Source organism: Eschrichtius robustus, chromosome 3, assembly GCF_028021215.1.
Source record: "Eschrichtius robustus isolate mEscRob2 chromosome 3, mEscRob2.pri, whole genome shotgun sequence".
Taxonomy (NCBI): Eukaryota; Metazoa; Chordata; class Mammalia; order Artiodactyla; family Eschrichtiidae; genus Eschrichtius; species Eschrichtius robustus.
In genome coordinates, this window is record NC_090826.1 from 33717656 (window position 1) to 33737466 (window position 19811).

Consider the following 19811-nt stretch of genomic DNA (forward strand, 5'->3'; position numbering starts at 1 on the left):
ATGGGATGTTGCTTTGTAGTTTTCTTTCCTTTCCATGTCTTTGCCTGGTTTTGGTATCAGAGTAATGCTTACCACATAGAATGAGTTGGGAGGTATTCCTTTCTCTTAAACTTTCTGGAAGAGTCTGTGTAGAATTTGCATTACTTTTTCCTTAAATGTTTGGAACAACTCACCAGCAAAGTCATCTAGGACTGGAATTTCCTTTGTGGGAACGTTTTTAACTACAAATTCAACTTCTGTAACAGAAATAGTGCTATTCGGATTTTCTATCTTCTTGAGTGAGCTTTGGTAATTTGTGTCATTTATAAAAATTATCCGTTTCATCTAACTTGTCAAATTTTAAAGGCATAAATTTGTTCCTAATATTCCTTTACTACCCTTTTAATATACGTAGAATTAATAGTGATGTTATTTCTTTCAGTTCTGGTATTAGTAATTTGTGTTTTCTTTTATTGATTAATCTATCTAGAGGTTTATCACTTTTATTGATCATTGCAAAGAACCAGCTTTTGGTTTCAATAATTTTCTCTGTTGTTTTTCTTTTTTATTTCATTGACTTATGCTCTAATTTTTATTATTTTCTTGCTCTTTTGAAAAATTATTTTAAAAAATAATTATTTTTATTATTAACTTTTTCCCTAGTTTTTAAAAGTGGAAGCTGAGGTCACTAAATTAAACTTCTCTTCTAATATAGGCGTTTAGTGCTATAAATTTCCCTAAAAGTACTGCTTTAGCAGTGTCCCAGATTCTGAAATGTTCTGCTTTCATTTCGTTTAGTTGAAAATACTTTCTAATGTCCCTTTTTGTGTTTCTAAATATCCATGAGGTGTTTAGAAATGTGTTAGTTTCCAAATATTTGGAGATTTTCTAGGTATCTTTCTGCTATTGATTTTTAATTTAATTCCAATGTAATCAAAGAACATACTTTGTATTACTTAAATCCTTTTAAATTTATCAAGCCTTATTTTATGGTCTAGAATATGGTCTAACTTGGTAAATGCTCTGCATGCACTTGAAAAGAACGTATATTCTGTTATTGGGGAGTGTTCTATATATGTCAATTAGGTTAAGTTGGTTGATAGCATTGCTCAAGTCTACTATATACTTGCTGATTTTCTATTTGTTCTTTAACTACAGAGAGCCCTACAGACAAATTTTAGATTTCTCTCTCCTTACAGTTCTATCATTTTTTGCTTCATGTAAGGACTGTGTGATCCCTTTTCATGATGAAATTACTGTATTTATACCTGACAATATCCTTTGCCTCTGGAATATACTTTGACATTAATATGCCATTTCAGCCTTATTATGGCTTGATGTCAGCATGGTAAAATTTTCCATTCTTTTACTTTTAAACTATTTGTGTCTTTACATTTAAAGCATAATTTCTTGCAGGCAGTATATAATTGGGTCTTACTTTTTATCCAATGTGACAATCTCAGCTTGTTAACTGGGGCATTTAGACCATTTATAATTAGATTATTGATATGGCTGGACTTAAATCCACCATCTTGCTATTTGTTTTCTATTATTTTAGTGGTTGCTTTGGGGTTTAGAGTAAACATATTTAAATTATCAGTCTATCTTCAAGTAATTTTATACTACTTCATGCATAAGAATTTTATAATAGTCTACTTAAGATTTCTCCCCTCTTGGCTTTTATGCTATTGTTATTATACATTTACTAATACATGTTATCATCACCTCTACAACACAATGTTATTATCATTGTTTATACAGTCAATTATCTTTATAGAGACTTAATAAGAACATCTTAAGTATTTACCCTTGTAATTACAATTTCTAGTGACTTTCATTCCTTTGTGTAGATCTGTAATTCTATCTGGTAACATTTTCCTTCTGCAAGATGGACTTCCATTTAACATTTCTTACAGTGAGTCTGCTAGTGATGAATTCCTTCAGTTTTTGTGTATCTGAAAGTATCTCTATTTGGCTTTCATTTTTGGAAGATATTTTTGCTGGATATAGAATTCTGGGCTGACAGTTTTTCTTCTGACACTTTGAAGACGTTACTCAACTTTCTTCTTGTTTGAATTGTTTATGACAAGAAAATATAATGTCATTCTTATCTTGGTTCCCCTGTATATAAGGTGCCTTTTTTCCTCTGGCTGCTTTTAAGATGTTCTCTATCCCTAGTTTTGATAATTTATGACATGCCTTAGTATAGTTCTCCTCTTGTTTCTTTTTTTTTTAGGGGATTCATTTAGCTTCTTGAATCTGTGGATTTACAGTTTTCCTCAATTGTGGAAAATTTTTTGCCTTTTTATATTCAAGTACTTTTTCAGTCCCCCATCTCTTCTCTCCTTTGGGCACTCTAATTACATGGTCTATGAAGTTATCCCATGCCTCACTGACCTCTTTTTCATCTTTTTAAAATTCTTTTTTCTCTTTGTGTTTCATTTTGGATATCTTCTATTGCTACGTTTTCACATTTATTAATCTTGTTTTCTACCATTAACTGTTTCCCATCTAGTGTATTTTTCATTTTGCACATAGTGATTCAATGTATCTTTTTATATCTTCCATGTCTCTGCTTAACTTTCAACCATATGGAACATAATTAAAATAATTAATTGTTTTAATGTTTTTATCTGCTATTCTAAGATTTGTATAGGTTCTGTTTCAATTGATTGACTATTCTGTTCATTATTAGTTATGCTTTCCTGCCTCCTTACATGCCTGATTATCTCTGACTGGATGCCAGACATTGTGACTTTTACCTGTTAGGTGCTGGATATTTTTGCATTCCCTTCTTGTGCTGTGTTCCTAGATGCAGTTAAGTTACTTGGAAATAATTTGATCATTTTGAGTCTTGCTTTTAGTTTGTTAGGCAGGTTCAGAGCGTGCTAATCCTGAGGCTAATCATTTCCCACTACTGAGCAGGATCTTTCCAAGTATTCCACCCAATGCCACATGAATTATGAGATTTTCCAGTCTAGCTGGTGGGATCAGGCACTATTCCCAGTCCTGTGTGAACACCAGGCTCTATCCTTTAACTATCCTTCTAATCCTTTCAGACGGTTTTTCCCTTATCTTGGATGCTCACATGCATATACTGAACAACGGTACTTTGATGAACACTTGAAGGGGGGTTTCCACAGTTTTCTTTCTGTGCAGCTTTCTCCTCTCTGGTACTCTGTTCTGGAAATTCTAGTTTCCCTGGGCTCTCAGTTCCATCTCCTAAACTTAGGGAATCTCCCAGGCTCAACCTGGGTTCCCCTTCCCTGGGCCATGGTCTCAAAACTATCTTAAGGCACTAAATATAAGGGGGCTCAACTCATTTGTTTTCCATCTCTCAGAGATCACTGTGCTTAGTTGCCTGATCTTCAGTAACTTGAAAACCACTATTTAATATATTTTGTCTTTTTAAATCATTTCAGGTGGGAGTATGAATTTAGTCCCTGTTATTTCAAATGAGCAAAAGTCCTAAATTTGTACTTTTATTTATTTTATTTAGAGCATAGACAAAATTAAAATTCAAAGTGAAACACTGACAGTTTGTGGAAATAACGATTGAATACTAAAGGGAGGGAGATATAAACAACTTCCTGATGCGTAGCTCTATTTAGCAACAGTACACTTCTTTGTTTACTAGCCTTATCACATACTGATATAGTCAACATCATCTGCACATTGTATGGGGCACTTAATCCTATGTAGGAAGCTCTGAATGTCCTCCGATGAGGTCCTAACACACTCCCCAATGGGATTCAGTGCCAGTATTCTTATGGAAAGATAAGATTGTGGCAGGGGAGTTGAATACAGAGATATGAATACTGCTCCACTTTCAAGAATTGTCTAAGGGCTATAACTCTGTTTCCTATCTGCCTGAACTAATAGCTGCAGTAAAAATTAGCGACTGTTTTCAGTAACACAGAATAGCCTCAAGGAGGTGAAGAGATGGAGAAGGTGTTACTTGGGATGAAGTTGGGGAGAATGTCTAAAACTCACAGTGAGTTTTGAGTCTTGAGTTGTATTCTTCCCATAGAAGTTTATTCTGGGGACTTCAGGTGAGAAGCCCAAGGGCTCCCACCTCATGTTTTGCTTGTCTAAGGACCAGAAAAGACTACTTGCCTCCCACCTACTAAAGATGTTGAGAATCAATTACCTGCTTGAAGCAATGGACAGGCGCTGGGACTGAACATGTTTCTTTTAGGTATTTGTCCCAGGTAAAATGACCTGTAAAGGAAATAGAAATCTCTATCACAGTCAACCTCCTAAAAAATGTTTTCAGGTTGTAACCTACACTAAACGTTAGGCTATTTTCAGACTCGTCTGGAGCATAAGAAAACTTATTTTGCCCTGTTTGGGCTCAAAGGAGTATTAAGGGGAAGAATCAAGGTGACCTGAGTGGATCATTTTAGATCAATGTTTTTAAATCATGGTCTAAGATGACCTGAGGTGTTTTTCATGTCAGTCCCTAAAGTGATCCAGAATGCTAGAGCAAGTCATACCAGTGTCTCAAAGAAGTATCCAGGAAGCTCATGGAAAACAGAACAGAAGAGGCAGAAAGTGTGTGAGGAGATTCCTTCTGAACAATCCGACTCCTGTAAAGGTTCCTTATTGCCATTAAATGATTGCTTTTAACACCTAATGTGGTTGAATCCTACCATCTCAGCTCAGAAAGAATAAAGAAGAGACTATCTTGAGACACTGGGTAAGAGGAGCTGTCGAGGGCAGGAAAAGCCAGAATGAGTGAGATTATACTTGAATCCTCACTCTAAAAACTGTTTCTCTCTCACCCACCCCTAACCCACTCCTATCCCTGCCACTGTCGCATTGCTCTGAGGTGCAAAATGACAAAGATCTGTTAATTTAGAGAAAAGTAGATCCTCAGAAGCATTTCTGATGACAGTAACTAAGAATAGGTTGGGAAATTTACAGAATCTTTTAGCCTCTTGAAGTGGCCTTAGGGCCTCTCAAAGTTTGAGGAACACTGTGCTAGAGAAACAATCTTTAAGGTGACACTTATTGGGGTCAGGGAAAACATTTTAAGGGATAGGCTATTAAAGACATATCTTACTGGACCACAAAAGATTACCAAGTTCTTTATTAAAGGTTAAATCAATTACAAATCTCCCTCTAATACCCACCTAGAGGTGACCCCATGATGGAGCAGGGAAGGTCCCAGAGACTCTCACAAGCTAAAACACTGTAGCAAACCAGCATTTCTTGAAGCTTCCTCTGCAGTGGAGCAGCACAGGGCCCCTTTGGGCCATGCAAAAAGCACTAGATGCTGGGAATAAAAACGAGTCACTGAATGATGAAATCTAAATCACTCCAAAGATGATGCCAAGACTTTATACTCTATTGACTTTATAGCTTCTGTTTTAAAACTGGTTCCTTTCCCACCATCATAACCAAGCCAAATAGATTTGGCCAGAAATCAGTCAGTTCTGAACTATCTCATGCACTGGCCAATGATTAATCATCTTGAATAGACAGTTAGCCCATAGGGTAAATGAGATGGGTATTTCCTGGAGTCAAGATTTAAAGAGCTTATCAGAATTTAATAAAGTGTTTGCTCTTAGCTGAGATGGCTCTAAAGCAAAGACCGAATACTTTCATCACTATTGGCTGTTAGAAAAAGAAAACATTAAAAATTATTTTTCCATTCTTACAAATAAATAAGTCAAATAGTAAGTCTTGGATTTGACTAGACTGCAGCTCTTGAACTCTAGCATGTATAGCAGCACTGCCCACTAAAACTTTCTGTGATAATAGAAATGTTTTGTATCTGTGCTGACCAATAAGGTAGCCACTAGACACATGTCACTACTGAACACTTGAAATGTGGCTAGTGTGAGTGAGGAATTAAATTTTAAATGTTATTTAATTTTAACTAATTTACATTTAAATACCTACATGTGGGTAACAGCTACTGTATAAGGAAAGTGCAGGAAGAGATTTGGTCAGTCCTGGGTTGCTTGTATAAGTTTGCGTTCTGACCAAAAGCATCCAAAAGACTTTGGCTTTAGGAATTATAGCAGCATTGGGATACCAAAATAATTAGGGTATGAATTATAGTTCTCTATTACACATATCAATTATGGTAACCAATCCTTATTATATAGGTAAGAAACCTCACATCTTCTACCATTTAGGGAGCACCCTATTACCAACTGAATGAAAAGGAATCTCTTTGTTAAAAGCAGTTCACCCACTGTTGAAGGTTCACTAGCCTGAACCATACCTAGATTAGTATTTTCTTAAATTTGACTGCTTAGGCTATTTATAGCTTAGTCCCTTATTATCAGGTAAATTGCCAAATAATTTTTATTGACTCAATAAGAATATCTGAGCACCTATTACAGTGTCCCATAATGAAGCCAAACATCACGTCTACCACATCACCAAGCACTAAAATATCACAAAAGAAATAGGACAGGCAATAAAGTATAGATCAGGGGTTGGCAAACTTTCTGTAAAGGGCAGACAGAAAAAAATTTTATGCTTTTTGGGCCATTCAGTCTGTGCCACAAATACTCAACCTGTACGTTGCAGCATGAAAACAGCCACAGACAATATGTAATTGACTGGGCATGGCTGTGTTCCACTAAAACTTTATTTATAAAAACTGGCAGTGGGTTGCATTTGGCCCCCAAATAGTTGTTTGCCAACCCCTAAGATATAATGTTGATTCTCAAATGTTACTTACCATCAAAATCTCCTAAATAATTTTTCTTTAAATACAGTTCTGAGACCCATCTTCAGAGGTCCTCATTCAGTAGCCTCTGAGTGTGGTCTGAGAATCTGTATTTTCAAAGGCTCCTTACATAGTACTGATTAACTTCTATGCCTAGAAACTAATAGTGTAATTGAAAGAATGATACTGAGAGTCAGAAGATGCTGGTTAAAGTCCTGTTTCTATAACTAACCATCTTGAATAAATCACTTAATCCTTCCAAGCATCAGTTTACTCATCTGAAAGACAGAGACAATATCCCACAAGACTGTACACACACTCATTCATTCAATAAATATTTATTAAACTCCTTCTAAGTGCAAAAGCACTGTGTTAAATGTTAGGGGAACAAGACAGACATGGTTCCCAAATTCATGGAGCCTGCAGTTTAGAGATAAACAGAAGTATTAAATAAATAATAACACAAATAATCTGGCATAATTATGATAAATTTAAGTTAATGAGGTAGTACAGGTTGCCCTGAGAATGCAGAACAGGGAAATCTAATCCATACTTGGGTCAAGGATTACTGTGAAGATTAACATTATTAACTAATATTTTATAATTTACAGAGTCATCAATTATTCATTCAACTGATGTTTGAGTATCCTCTATGTGCCAGACACTTTTTCTAAGTGCTAGGATAAGCAGGAGGTCCCTGCCCTCATGGAATTTACATTCTGGTGCATGATGAGGCACAATTAATCCACAAACAAATAAATAAGGTAATAAGTGATAAGTACTTGAAGGAAATAAAATAATGCGATGTGACAGATAGAGACTGGGAACCATCTTAGGTGGTGAAGTTATGGACAGATGCTCTACACAGGAAACATCTGAGCTGACACCTTACAGATGAGAGAAAGACAGTCATCTCATTTGTATTGCTGAATAATGCTTATGAAAGTGTTTTATAAACTATAACAAACATACCACATGATAGTTACATTTATTATTAGGAAATAAGATCCCTGCCCTGAAGAGACTTACAAACTGCATAGAAGTACCTTAAAAAATTAGAAGTCCCCTAAAATGTAAAGCACAAGAGATCCACCAGCTGAATGCTTTAATCCCTTTCTCTAATATTCATTCATTCAACAAATATTTATTGTGCAACTACTACTATATGCCAAGCCCAGTTCTAGGCACAGGTGATACAGAGAAGAACAAAACAGCCAAAATCTCTGCCCACATGGAGCTTACATTCTAAGGGGGAAGAGAGACAATAAATAAATAAACAAATAAATACAATTCAATTGGTCCAGAAGGTAACAGGGACACCAGATAATAACTGTACAGCTTCTGGCCCTTTTCAAATAAAGAAAAAATAAAGCAAGGTAAGAGGGAAAAAGAGTGCTGAGAGTGTGTGTGCTGTTTTAAGCAGGATGGTCAAGAAAGGCATCTTGATGAGGTGATATATAAGCTGAGATGTGAATGGTCCCTCTAGCCTCTGCTTAAATAATTCCAATGATGAGAAACTCATTATTTGGCTATAGTTCAATAGTACAAATGGATAGATTTTAACCGTTAGAATCAGCCAAAGTCTGCCTTCTTCTAACCTTTACCCACTGGTCCTAGACATAATATATCTAATCCCCTAAATATGTCCCAAATCCCTCAACTGCTTCTAATTTAACATGGTTATGTCAGGCACCTCCATTCATGCTGGCTATTGTTCTGTCCACATTCCTCTACAAGAACTCTACTTTGTTCCACCTAAAGTGTGGAACAAATTCTTAAGAGCAGTAAAGACAATCATAGTCTTTAGACCAGAAACTGGACTCCAAGATTACTGCCTGAAAAGTGTTCCATTGTTTATGTGCACCATAATTTACATAACAGAAGTATTTGTTAAATACTATTGATGGTCATTTAAGTGTTTTCTAATTTTTGATGTGTATCTTGGTGTACATATCTTTAACACCTTTACGATTATGTCCTTAGGGCAAATTCCTAAGAGTGGGATTAATGGTCAAAGGGTATGCACATTTTATGTTTTGATACAACAGAATTCCTACCAACAGTGCATAAGAGTATGCTTCTTATATCCTTGCTAAAACTGTTTTAACAATTTCTATAATTTTGATAATCTTATCAGTGAAAAACAAAACACTGTTATACTTATATTTGCAATTCTTTGACTACTAATACAGTTGAAGATCTTTTTAGCCTTATTAGTTTATATTCTGTTTTTGCCATTTTTCACTGAGGTATTCTTTTGTTTTCTCACAGATTCTAAGAGTTCTTTGTAGAGTGAAGATATATTAGTCCTTCGTCATATATGTTGAAGACACTTGTCTCAGTCTGATAGGAGTTGCCCTTAAATTTCTCAGTCTTTTATTTTATGACTTCTTGGTTTCATACCATGCTTTCCTCACTTCAGTATTATAAAAATAGTAACCCATGTTTTCTTCTAGGATTTCTAAAGTTTCATTTTTTTACATTTAAATGTTTGATCTATTTGGAATTTGTTTTGTGAGACAAATGAGGCAAAGATGCAGCTTTCCTTTTCACTTTTGTTCAATAAATGTGCTTCAACTTCACTTATTGAACAAATCATCTTCTCCCCACAGATCTGAAATGTCACCTTGATTATACATTAATTTCTTATATACACTTGGATCTATTTCTAGACTCTGTACTCTGTTCCTCTCATCAGTTACTCTCTTCCAGCACCAGGAGCACTTTGTTTCATGTAATTTTACAATCAATTTAAATAGAGCAAGTCCTTTTCATAACCCTTAACCCTAGGTTTTCTTGGCACTGTCAAATGATTACTAAGTTTTGGCATATCCAGCACTAATAAAACCCAGTTATTCTAAAATGTCCAAAGCTAAGTTTATAAGATACACAGTAGTTCATTCTTAAAACACGGTCCATAGGCCTTTTAGTTCAATTGCTTGACGTTTTTTTAACGGATCATCTAAACATAAAACACCAAGCCAAAAAAAGAATTTTTACTTTACCTGTCTTCCCAAGACAAATCCCACCATTCCCAATCTCCTATAACATCCTATTCACACCTTTATTTCCATACTCTCTACATCATATTATCATAATTATTTATGTAAGCTCTTTATGGATTGAGGATATCTTTTATGAACTTTTAAAAATCTTCACTGTTTAACCCAGTGCCTGAAACTTAATAGAGGTGCCATAAAAGTTTGAAAAGTGAGTGAATGAAAAGAAGCAAACCAGTAATAGTCCTACTCTTTTCTGGACTAGTAACATCACATCACACCTGGGAAATTAAATGTTCTGGGAGCTATACTTTGAGAGGGATAGAACAAAGCAAAGCCTAAATGGTGACCTAAGTGATGAAGAGACACAAAACCATGTCACATGAGGACCAGCTGAAGGAATAATGAACATTTAGCATGAATAAGAAAGCAAAGTCTCAGAGCCATTGCTTCATCCATCCATCCAACAAATATTTATATTGTGTATCAAAGCACTGTGCTCGAGAAACAACCATGATCAAAATACTGTTCTTGCCCTCATAGAGCTTCAATCTATTGAGGGACAGAGACTAAACAGCCAACTGTAATAAACTGTGATAAGTGCTACCCTTGGAGATGCAGTGTGCTACAGGAGGGTTTGTGGAAGGATTCCCACAGGAAGTAACTGCTAAGCTTCTAAGTTAAAGTATAAAAGGATAAGCAGGGAGTCAGCCAAAGAGAGAGGGAATTCTTTTGTTGTTGTTGTTTCAGACAGAAAGAAAAGCATGTATGAAGGCCCAGAAGTGAGAAAAAGCAGTTCTAAACCTGAATCTTTTGGTATGGCTACTGGGTAGATAGATAGTTTAGAAAAGAGGTTGTCGATAAGAGCAGTGTTCAGGTTTTGGAGAGTCTCATATACCACACTACTGAGAAGAGGAAGCACAAAAGGGTTTGTGGGAGGAGTCACTCTGTCTGCAGTGTGAAGAATGGATTGGAGGAGGGTAAGGCTGCAGGCAGAAGACTAGTTAGGAAGATTTTCTAATAATCTAGGTATGAGATGATGGTTGCTTGAACTAGGAAAAGTAACAGAGTGGCAGTGAGAAAGCAGCCCTTAGAGCTGCTTTCAAATAACTAGAGGCCGGTGAGTGAAAAACCGGCTAAACCTATACCATAAGGCTCTAAAAGTTATAGGTAGGACTAATAGAATTGACAAAGAAACAGATTTTGGCCCAATAAATATTTGTCTAAATATAAAGTGAGTTGCTTGGGGAGTTTAAGACAAGACATTTTACAAGAAATACAAAATGCTGGATTTTGAAATGCTGAGTCAAGTTGGATTATTTTAAGCCCTCTTCCAAACTCTGAGATTCTAAAAATCTACTGAATTTTCTTTCAGTTTGGTATTTGGGACTACTCTCTATGCTTGATGGACAAAATGAAATATGCAAGATTAATTTATCAGAGGCTATGCCTGGCTGTACTACCTCTACTCTCACAAGGAAAAACATACTTTCAAATTTTAATATCACTTTATGTACTTCATGTTAAATTGAGTATCCACTTTTCACAATTCCCTGTCAACAGAATAGGTTGTTCACAACATACTTTAAATGTCACTGAACTAGAATTGTTATTATCATTCACATTAGCAACAAACCCCAAAACAGCAGCCGCTATCTATCACTGAGTGCCTTCTGTTTGCCTGCACCATGCCATACTATGTTCAATATTTCCCCTGTTAATTATAACCTGAAAAGTAGGTTTAAGTAAGATGGGTTTTATTTAGGCTCAGAAAGATTAAGCATTTTTCCTGAAGTCACAAAACTGGTAAGTGGGGAAAAGGAATTTGAACCAAGGCCTGTCTGATTCTTATGTCCATGCTTTTTACCACACACCAGTACCTTAGAAAGCTTGAGGAAAGTTTTAAGGAATAATAAAAAGTGACTATCATTTATTGTTTATCAAGTGTCAGGCCCTTTACCTGCATTATTTCATTTCATTCATTTCTTCAGCTCATATTCATAGAATGCTTCACTTCAAAGAATGTCACAAGATTTGACTTAAAGTCTGAGGATAGTCGCTGAACAAATGAAAATAATAATCCTCCAAAGTTGAAAAGTATTTGAGAGTTTTTAAGATGTTTTCACATCCATTAGCTCATGTAATCTTCTTAACAACCCTGTGAAGTAGGTAGAATGGGATTATTATCCCCATTTACAAATCAGAAAACCAAGGATTAGTGTCACAAAGTTACTAAGTGGCAAAGTTGGCTTTCCTAGTCTAGTGTTCTACTACTTTACGTTACCTTCTTTGTCAGTGGGCAATGAAAGTAATGTGTTACTGGAAGAAAAGGAAAGAGGGAGCAAACAGAAAATGATAATAATAGGGCTGAACACAGTAAGTTGCAATAACAAAATATATAACAATACTTCAACAAAAATTAATGAAGGTATCAGGATATTAATATTTAAGGAACATGCAGAATTTTAAAGGACTCTAAGAAGTTAAGACTGACATTTATATAGGAACCCTGAAAGCTGATTGAGAAATATTAACATTAGTTTCATTTCTAAAATGCTAGTGCGGAAGTACACTATTCAGGGATGAAAACCAAATGCAGTATCAGTCTGACTCCTGTTGTTTGATATTTTAATATTTCAGTTTTTATGTAGTTAAAAAATTTAGAAAATCTTTAGGTTTAATTTCAGTTCAATATATCTCATGAATAATTTCTTTTGGGAAAATCCCAACAAATTCTGATTTATGGACAATGGAGGTTTGTTTTAGTTCTGGATTTAGTGAATTAAGAAGTAACTTCCAGTTTGGTTCAGTTCCCATTCCTTCTTGTACTCATGTAATTAACCACCTCTCTCCCTTTTTGTTAGCGTGGTCTGTGGCCTCTTGATAAGGAGAGTTCGTCATGACAGCAAAGATGAATTACGTGGGCTCATTAGGCAGACAAGAGCACAGGATTCACTAGTTCATGAGACAGAGACACATGGAATTCTTTACCTAGTTACAATCTAATCCCTGGCTTAGTAATTCCCCATATTTAACAGAAACACACACAAAAAATCTTACCTAGCTCCAGGATGTCAGTAGCTTCTATTAAAGAAAAAAATGTTACAGCATAAGTCATCATGACAAACACACCAAAATGACAGAACAGTGAAATTCTGGGGTAAAATGAGGGCTTGAGAGCTTGTGTAGTTCAATTCTCTCATTTTAAAAGATACTCAGTTCATTACTAGTAGTTATGGAAGTACACCACCCAATTCTGCCTTACTCTTAAAAACTATGGAAATCCAGAGAGGCTAAACAACTGTTCCTAAAGCTATGAAGCTAATTTGAGATTGTCTGGACTCAGAATCTAAATTTCCTGATTTCATGCTCAAAACAAAGCATATTGCTTTTGACAGGTACCTCTACAAACTATATTTGCTTGTGCTTTAACCAGTGAGTTCTTGGTACACTCAGACCTCTAAAAACAAAGGTTTTATGGTAAGAGATGTCAAATTAAATTTTTCCATGCTAAATAGAGTTTTTCTTACCTTGATATTGGGATGCTGACTCTGATAGGTGACCATATTTATGTTTTCTAACATCATTCCAGTCTATTACTGCAGGAAGAGAGAAAACAGTCATGTGGAAAGAAAGTACAAGATTCAGTACTTCTCCAATTCAGCAGTATGTTGCAATAGTCTTTGATAAAATAATCAACTTCTGAGATTCTAGTCTAAGGAAATAATCCAAAATACAGAAAGAGGTTTTACTTAAAAAGCTTTAATATTGGTTATAATAACAAAAAAATTGGGGTGGAGGGGGCACCTAAATGTTCAAAACAGAAGACTGATTAGGATACTGCAATACATTTGTCACTTGACAAAGTATTCTGCAGCTGTTACATTTTTACAAAGGTTAAACAATAAAATGGGAAAATGTTTAAGTTATAACATTATCTGGTAAAATATGGGATCAAAAATTATATTCAAGGAATAATCACAATTATGTAAAAAACTGAAACCAAAGAACGCCTATGTTACGGACTGAATTGTGTCTCCCCCAAAATTCATATTGAAGTCCTCATTCCTCAGTACCTCAGAACGTGACTGTGTTTGGAGGTAGGGTCTATAAAGAAGTAATTAAGTTAAAATGAGATCTAAATTTAGGGTGGGCCCTAATCCAATATGACTGGTGTCCTCATAAGAAGAGGAAATTTGGACAGAGACAATGATAGAGAAAAGACTATGTGAAGACATAGGGAGAAGACAGACATTTACAAGCGGAGGAGAAAAAAACCAACCCTGCTGAACCTTGATCTTGGACTTGTAGCCTCCAGAACTTTAAGAAAATAAATTTCTGTTGTTTAAATGACCCAATCTGTAGCCTTTGTTATGGAAGGCCTAGCAAACTTAACACAATCCTAAAAAGTTATCGCCAGGAAAAAAAAAACAGAAGTAAACACAGCAAATATAAACAAATGGTTATCTTTGGATGGTGGTACTGTTTTTCTCCCCTTTCTAACCTCAAATATTTTCAAATTTTCTATACAGAGTATATATTACTTCTATAATGGAAATACCTTTTCCTTGTTTGAAAATTTAGATTCATCTACTGACCCCACCACTTTCTCACCATTATTTACCCATCATGTTTTCACTTCTCTTCTTACCCAGCTCAGATTCCATGGTTCCTCACTAAAATCACTCCATGGCAAATACTCTTAACTCCTTCCCACCTCTTTTTTTTTTTTTTTTTTGTGAAACTTGCCTAGTAAAGCCTCAACCCTAACTCTGGTTAAAACCACTTCTCCACCTATATCATGCCTAGCCCAATAGCTCACGAGTGCTAAAGAAAAACAAGTGCAAGCTTACTGGTCTCACCCTAAACTCATGGCTACAATTCTCAAATGCTACTTACTTAACACTGTCCAGAAAACAAACCACATTTCCCTACTATGTCTGCTTTTCTCCTTTCCAAAAAAATAAATTCATATATTTTTCTCTCTCCTCATACTACAAATATTCCCTCCTTCACCTTCACTCTTAGGGGATGACGTTAATTCAGCATTCATTGAGAAAACAAAAATAATAGATGAGAACCTTCTATGTGCCACTCATTTCAGGAAGATTCAGACTTGATCTTGTTTAGTGGTACATCCCCAAAGCATAGTACAGAAGCAGGTGCTCAGTTAATATCTGGTGAATGAATGAATCTACTTATTCATCATTCTTTCTGATTTTTCTTCTGCTGCTGTGGATGAAGCGTCTCTGTTTTTAATCAACAGTCCACCCTACAATTTTTCTCCAGATCCCATTTCCTATCATCCTCTTAACGACTTTGCAAGTATTTCAGTTCTAACAGATCGTTTGCATCAGTATTCTTACTGCTCCATCATCTCCTATCAAAACAAACACACAAAAATCCCAAACAAACATGCTCTCCCCCAACCTTCTCTTAATTCCACATATATGCTTCCTGCTATATCTTTCAATTTCTCTGCTCTCCTTCATGGGAAAACTTATTTTAAGAGTCGTCTTAAAGGCAATAAATTATTGCCTCCTCACTTCCTCACATTATGTCCTCATTCAAATAGGGTTTTACTGCTCACCACTCCACTGTGATTTCTTCCAAATTCATATTTCCAGTACTGGCCTCTTCTTGGAATTCTATGCTTACATATACGTACAACTACCTTTAGGCCACCTCTACATGGTTATCAATCAGATATTTCAAATTTAACATGGCTGAAACAGAACCCTATCTCTTGCCAAGCTGTTCTCCTTTTTGTCTTCCCCAAACTAGTAGATGGCATCTCCACCACCTAGCTCCTCAAGCTAAAAATCCTTGAAATTATCCTTGATGTCTCTATTTCCTCTATACTCAAATTCAATCCATCAGTAGTTTCTGTCGGGCCATATCCCAAATCCATCCACTGCTCTTAATTTCACCACTCACACTCTAGTTTAAGTCACTATTATCTCTTATCTGGACCGTTACAACAGCCTGCTAACTTGTATTCCTGCTTCTATGCTCTTGCCCTATTCCAACCTATTCTCCACAGAAAAGTCAGAGTGAGCATTTTAAAACACAAGACAGATAATATCATTTATCTGCTTAAGGACCTCAAATAACTTCCCACTGAGTGAAGGGTGCCTTACAAAGCTAGGCAGGATCTGGTTACTGCCATTTCTGTGATCTTGTCTGTTATGACTTTTCCCTTTTCCACTACACTCTAGTCACATTGGCCAGTGTCCCACTCCAAGTGTTTGCATTTTCTCCTGGTTTGATGTCGCCAGTCTTTCTAGTAACTTGCTATGTTTGTTCTTCTCTAAATCATGAATAAAGATTACAAACTTGATCAGGCTTAAAAATTGCTGACAGAGACAAAAGATATTAGGGTATCATAACTGAATTTGTGTTTAAAATTTTTCATAATTATTTTAGGTAAGGAAAGAAATGATGTCACGAAACACTATGTCAGACCTGCTCTGTCCAACATGGTAGCCACTCGCCATATGCAGCTGCTGAGCACTTGAAATGTGGCTAGTGTCACTAAGTTTAATTTTGCTTTAATTTTTATTAACTTAAATTCAAAAATTGACATTTGGTGCAGTTATTGGGAAAATTTTTTAAGTGTGTTTGGAACAAAACTGGGTATGAGAATCTATTTTTTCAATGATAGATTTTTTTGAAATCTAAATACAGATCAAGTATTTCTGATAAAACTTTAGTGTCTGAATTGAGATTTACTGTAACTGTAAAACATATACCCGATTCTGAAGACTGAGTATTAAAAAGGGAATATAAAATAGCTCATTATGTATTTTTATATTGGTTACATGTCAAAATAGTATTTTAGATATAGTAGATTAAATAAAATATATTACTAAAATTAAATCCCCCCTTATTTTTTCACCTTTTTCAATGTGGCTATTAGAAAAATCTAAATTACATATGTGACTTACATTGTATTACTATTGGACAGTGCCATGTTGTCCAACTGTAGTTCAATGTGGCTGCAGCAGAAGGCATGCAAAGGGTATGATAAGAAAAGTGAAATGTGGTCATTGTCAGTGGCTATAATTTTTACTTTATCTGAGAAAGCAGATCTACAAGCAAGAAGCCAATGGGCAAGAAGCAGAGGTGAGGGATGGAGGAGAGAATATACTACTGGCCCATGGGATCTTGGTTCTGGAGGCTCATTAAACCCTTGTTTTCCACATGGCTTGGTTGTTCAACCTGCTTAGTAATTTAAAAAATTCTAACTATTTCAGATGTAGAGGTAGAAGAAAAGGCTTTACAGAAAATACGATTTTAGTGTCAAGTGGAAGAGCAAGCTTGACTTAATCTCAGACAAAACAAGTCATCCCACCTAAGTAAAAACCAAGTAAGGGTTAAGACACAATAAACTAGAAAACTGTGCTTAAACATAAAGGGATCTTATCTTTAAAGATTTCTGATAAGGTTCTTAGTTTCTACAATACTAAAATTTTATTTAGTAAATTCAACTAATACTATTAAAAATATGACTATAAAAAAAGGCAAGAATGCATACCTTCCAGAAATGACAAGTTTTAATGACATTTAAGAAATATAATACAAAGTGTCTAGCACAGTGCCTAACACAGAGAACAAATTCATTAAATAATAAGTTTTCCTTTCTTTCCTTTCTTAATAATAATCTCTTATAGAAATATTATAATATTATAGAAATTATAGAAATTATTATAGAAATATTGTTATAGAAATATTATAATATGTTATTATATGTTATATTATAATACATTAAATATTATAATTATTATAATATTATAATATGTTATAGAAATTGTTACAGAAATATTTTTAGGTATTTAAAAAGCAAAACTTCCAACCTCCTCTTGCAACCTTGAAAATTGATGCTAATGACAAAAAAGACATCATGGTTAAAAGAAAAAGATAACGAGTGACATAATTAGTAGTGAGGAATTCCTTAAATTCACTCCTTGCCAAGTCTCTTAACCCCTCTTACCTCCAGGATGGGGTAAAAATATACTTACCGCTAGGTTGCATAGTCAATGGACTAAAAACTGGTCAGGGAGTTAAGAGGTTTGGGATTTACCCCTGGATCCACCAATACCTTGCTCTGACCTCTGACAAGTCAGTTTCTCTGTATGTTAATTTCTCCATCTGTAAAATGGGGGTGGGAGGAAGGGGGACACTTATTACCCTGTAAAGGACTGAGACTTTACTGGTACTAACAAATTGGACTACATTATAAGAAAAGTAGGACATTTAGATATAATGTTTTTGCTTATTAGAATATCTCAGGGTTGGATAGTACTTTATGGTAAGTACCACAGGTTAAATTGAACTAAGCCTCAATATTCACAGAAATAAAAAATATAGATATTTGCCACATTTGTTCCCATGCAAATACCAAATTTCCAACTAACCAGGTTAGGCCAAAAAATCAAAAGATACTAAAAATACATTAACACGGGGTTATAAACTGAATTACGTACCACCCCCGCAAATTCGTATATTGAAGTCCTAATCCCCCAGTGTGACTGTATTTGGAGACAGGACTTTTAAGGAGGTAACTAAGGTAAAATGAGGTCATAAGGGTGGGGCCCTAATCTGATAGGACTGGTGTGCTAATGAAAAGGAAGCGTTACCAGAGATTGACTGGTCTCTGTCTCTGTCTCTCAACACCCTCCCCACGAACACATACAGAGAAAATGGTCAGGTTGAGGACATAGCCAGAAAGCCAGAAGGTGCTCTGTCTATAAGCCGAGGAGGGAAGTCTCACCAGAAACCAACCCCACTAGCATATTGACCTTGGACTTCTAGCCTCAGGAACTGTGAGAAAATGAGTTTCTGTTGTTTAAACCACCCCACTTGTGGTATTTTGTTATGGCAGTCCAAACACACTAATACACATGGTCATAGGACAAATGAAGCTATAGCAGTTCTTTGAGAGTACCTCATATAACACTATTCAGTTTTCAAGTTGTCCTAAAGAATCTTCACTCTTCCTTTTACTACAGTCTGATTGGTGGTAAAATAGAGCATAACAAAATAAAAACAACAAAAGAAAACCAAACTGGAAGTTAAAATTTTATCCTGTTTTGAATCACAAGACTATTTTCCCTTGACGATTTTAGGCAAGTTGTTAATTGCACTGAACCTGTTTTTTCTAAATCAGTAAAATACGGATGCTCATCCCAATGCTACTTGCTTCACTAGGTCGCTGTGAAGAGCAAATGAAAAAATGGCTTTAAAAGTGCATAATAAAGATAACAGGGATCATTAAAGGAAAACTTGCTGTTTACTACCTTTCTCAGAGGGAAAGCTCAGATCCTGACTAATACAATGTATGTACTTACAAAAAGGACATAGGACATTAGAACCTCCTGTTACTAGTTAGCCCCTATGGATTCTCATATTCACGTATGGATTCTCTAGTAATTTGCTGGAATTACTTCTGCTCTGTCCTTTCTTCCTTTGGCCTCCTCTTACTGCAGACTGGGACCTTTAAAAACTTTGGTAATGCATTCTTCTCAGGAGAAGTAAAAGTGCCTGTATTAATTCCAAAAGACAGTTAATGACACTAAGGGGCTGGAGTAAGAAGAGTAACCTGAATCCTTAAAATGGATGTCTGGAGCACTGAAACATTTAAGAGAGTAATCTCTGGAATTCTAGAAAATATACCCTCTTTGATTTCTAAGAAAAGAGCACAAGAGCATATTCTAGTAATATCTAAAGTAATGCTGTCCAATAGAACTTTCTGTGATGATGGAAATGTTCTATATCTGTGTCATCCAATGGGTAGTCACTAGCCACATGGGGCTATTCAGCACTTGAAATGTGGCTAGTGTGACTGAAGAGTTGCATTTTTAATTGTACTTAGTGCTCCTTAAATTTAAATAGACACATGTGGCCAGTGGCTACTGTATTGGGTAGTGCAAATCTAGAGAACATAAAGACTCTGGTATTTCTGGAAACACTTGAGGGAAAGATAGTATGTAGTAGAAAAATCTACAAGGCCATGGAAGCATCCTTTCAAAATGTGATAAAACAATCACAATAGAGCATCCCCCGAAGCAAGGAAAAGTCAAAAAAATTCTTCATGTATTATATTAAGAAAAAACTTAGTTGTAAATTATCATTGTATATTAACA

The 19811-nt window shown here is 35.4% G+C and overlaps 1 protein-coding gene across 12 annotated transcripts in view; it reads right to left on the reverse strand.

Moving 5' to 3' along the window:
* SCMH1 (Scm polycomb group protein homolog 1) overlaps nt 1-19811 on the reverse strand; it is a 203093-nt gene that overhangs the window by 131844 nt on the left and 51438 nt on the right. For 2 of the 12 annotated variants that reach the window (XM_068539640.1, XM_068539639.1), the window contains 4 exons: nt 17688-17817; nt 13197-13265; nt 12727-12750; nt 4130-4200 (listed from right to left, as the gene is read on the reverse strand). The exons of 1 other annotated variant lie outside the window; for it this stretch is intronic. In XM_068539640.1, the coding sequence (XP_068395741.1) occupies nt 4130-4200; nt 12727-12750; nt 13197-13265; nt 17688-17700 (177 nt within the window). In that variant the 5' untranslated portion in view covers nt 17701-17817. Of the gene's footprint in view, nt 1-4129; nt 4201-5114; nt 5258-11626; nt 11825-12726; nt 12751-13196; nt 13266-16613; nt 16633-17687; nt 17818-19811 lie in introns of those variants that run through there. 9 more of the 12 variants (XM_068539645.1, XM_068539647.1, XM_068539641.1 and 6 more) reach the window with 8 other exon arrangements.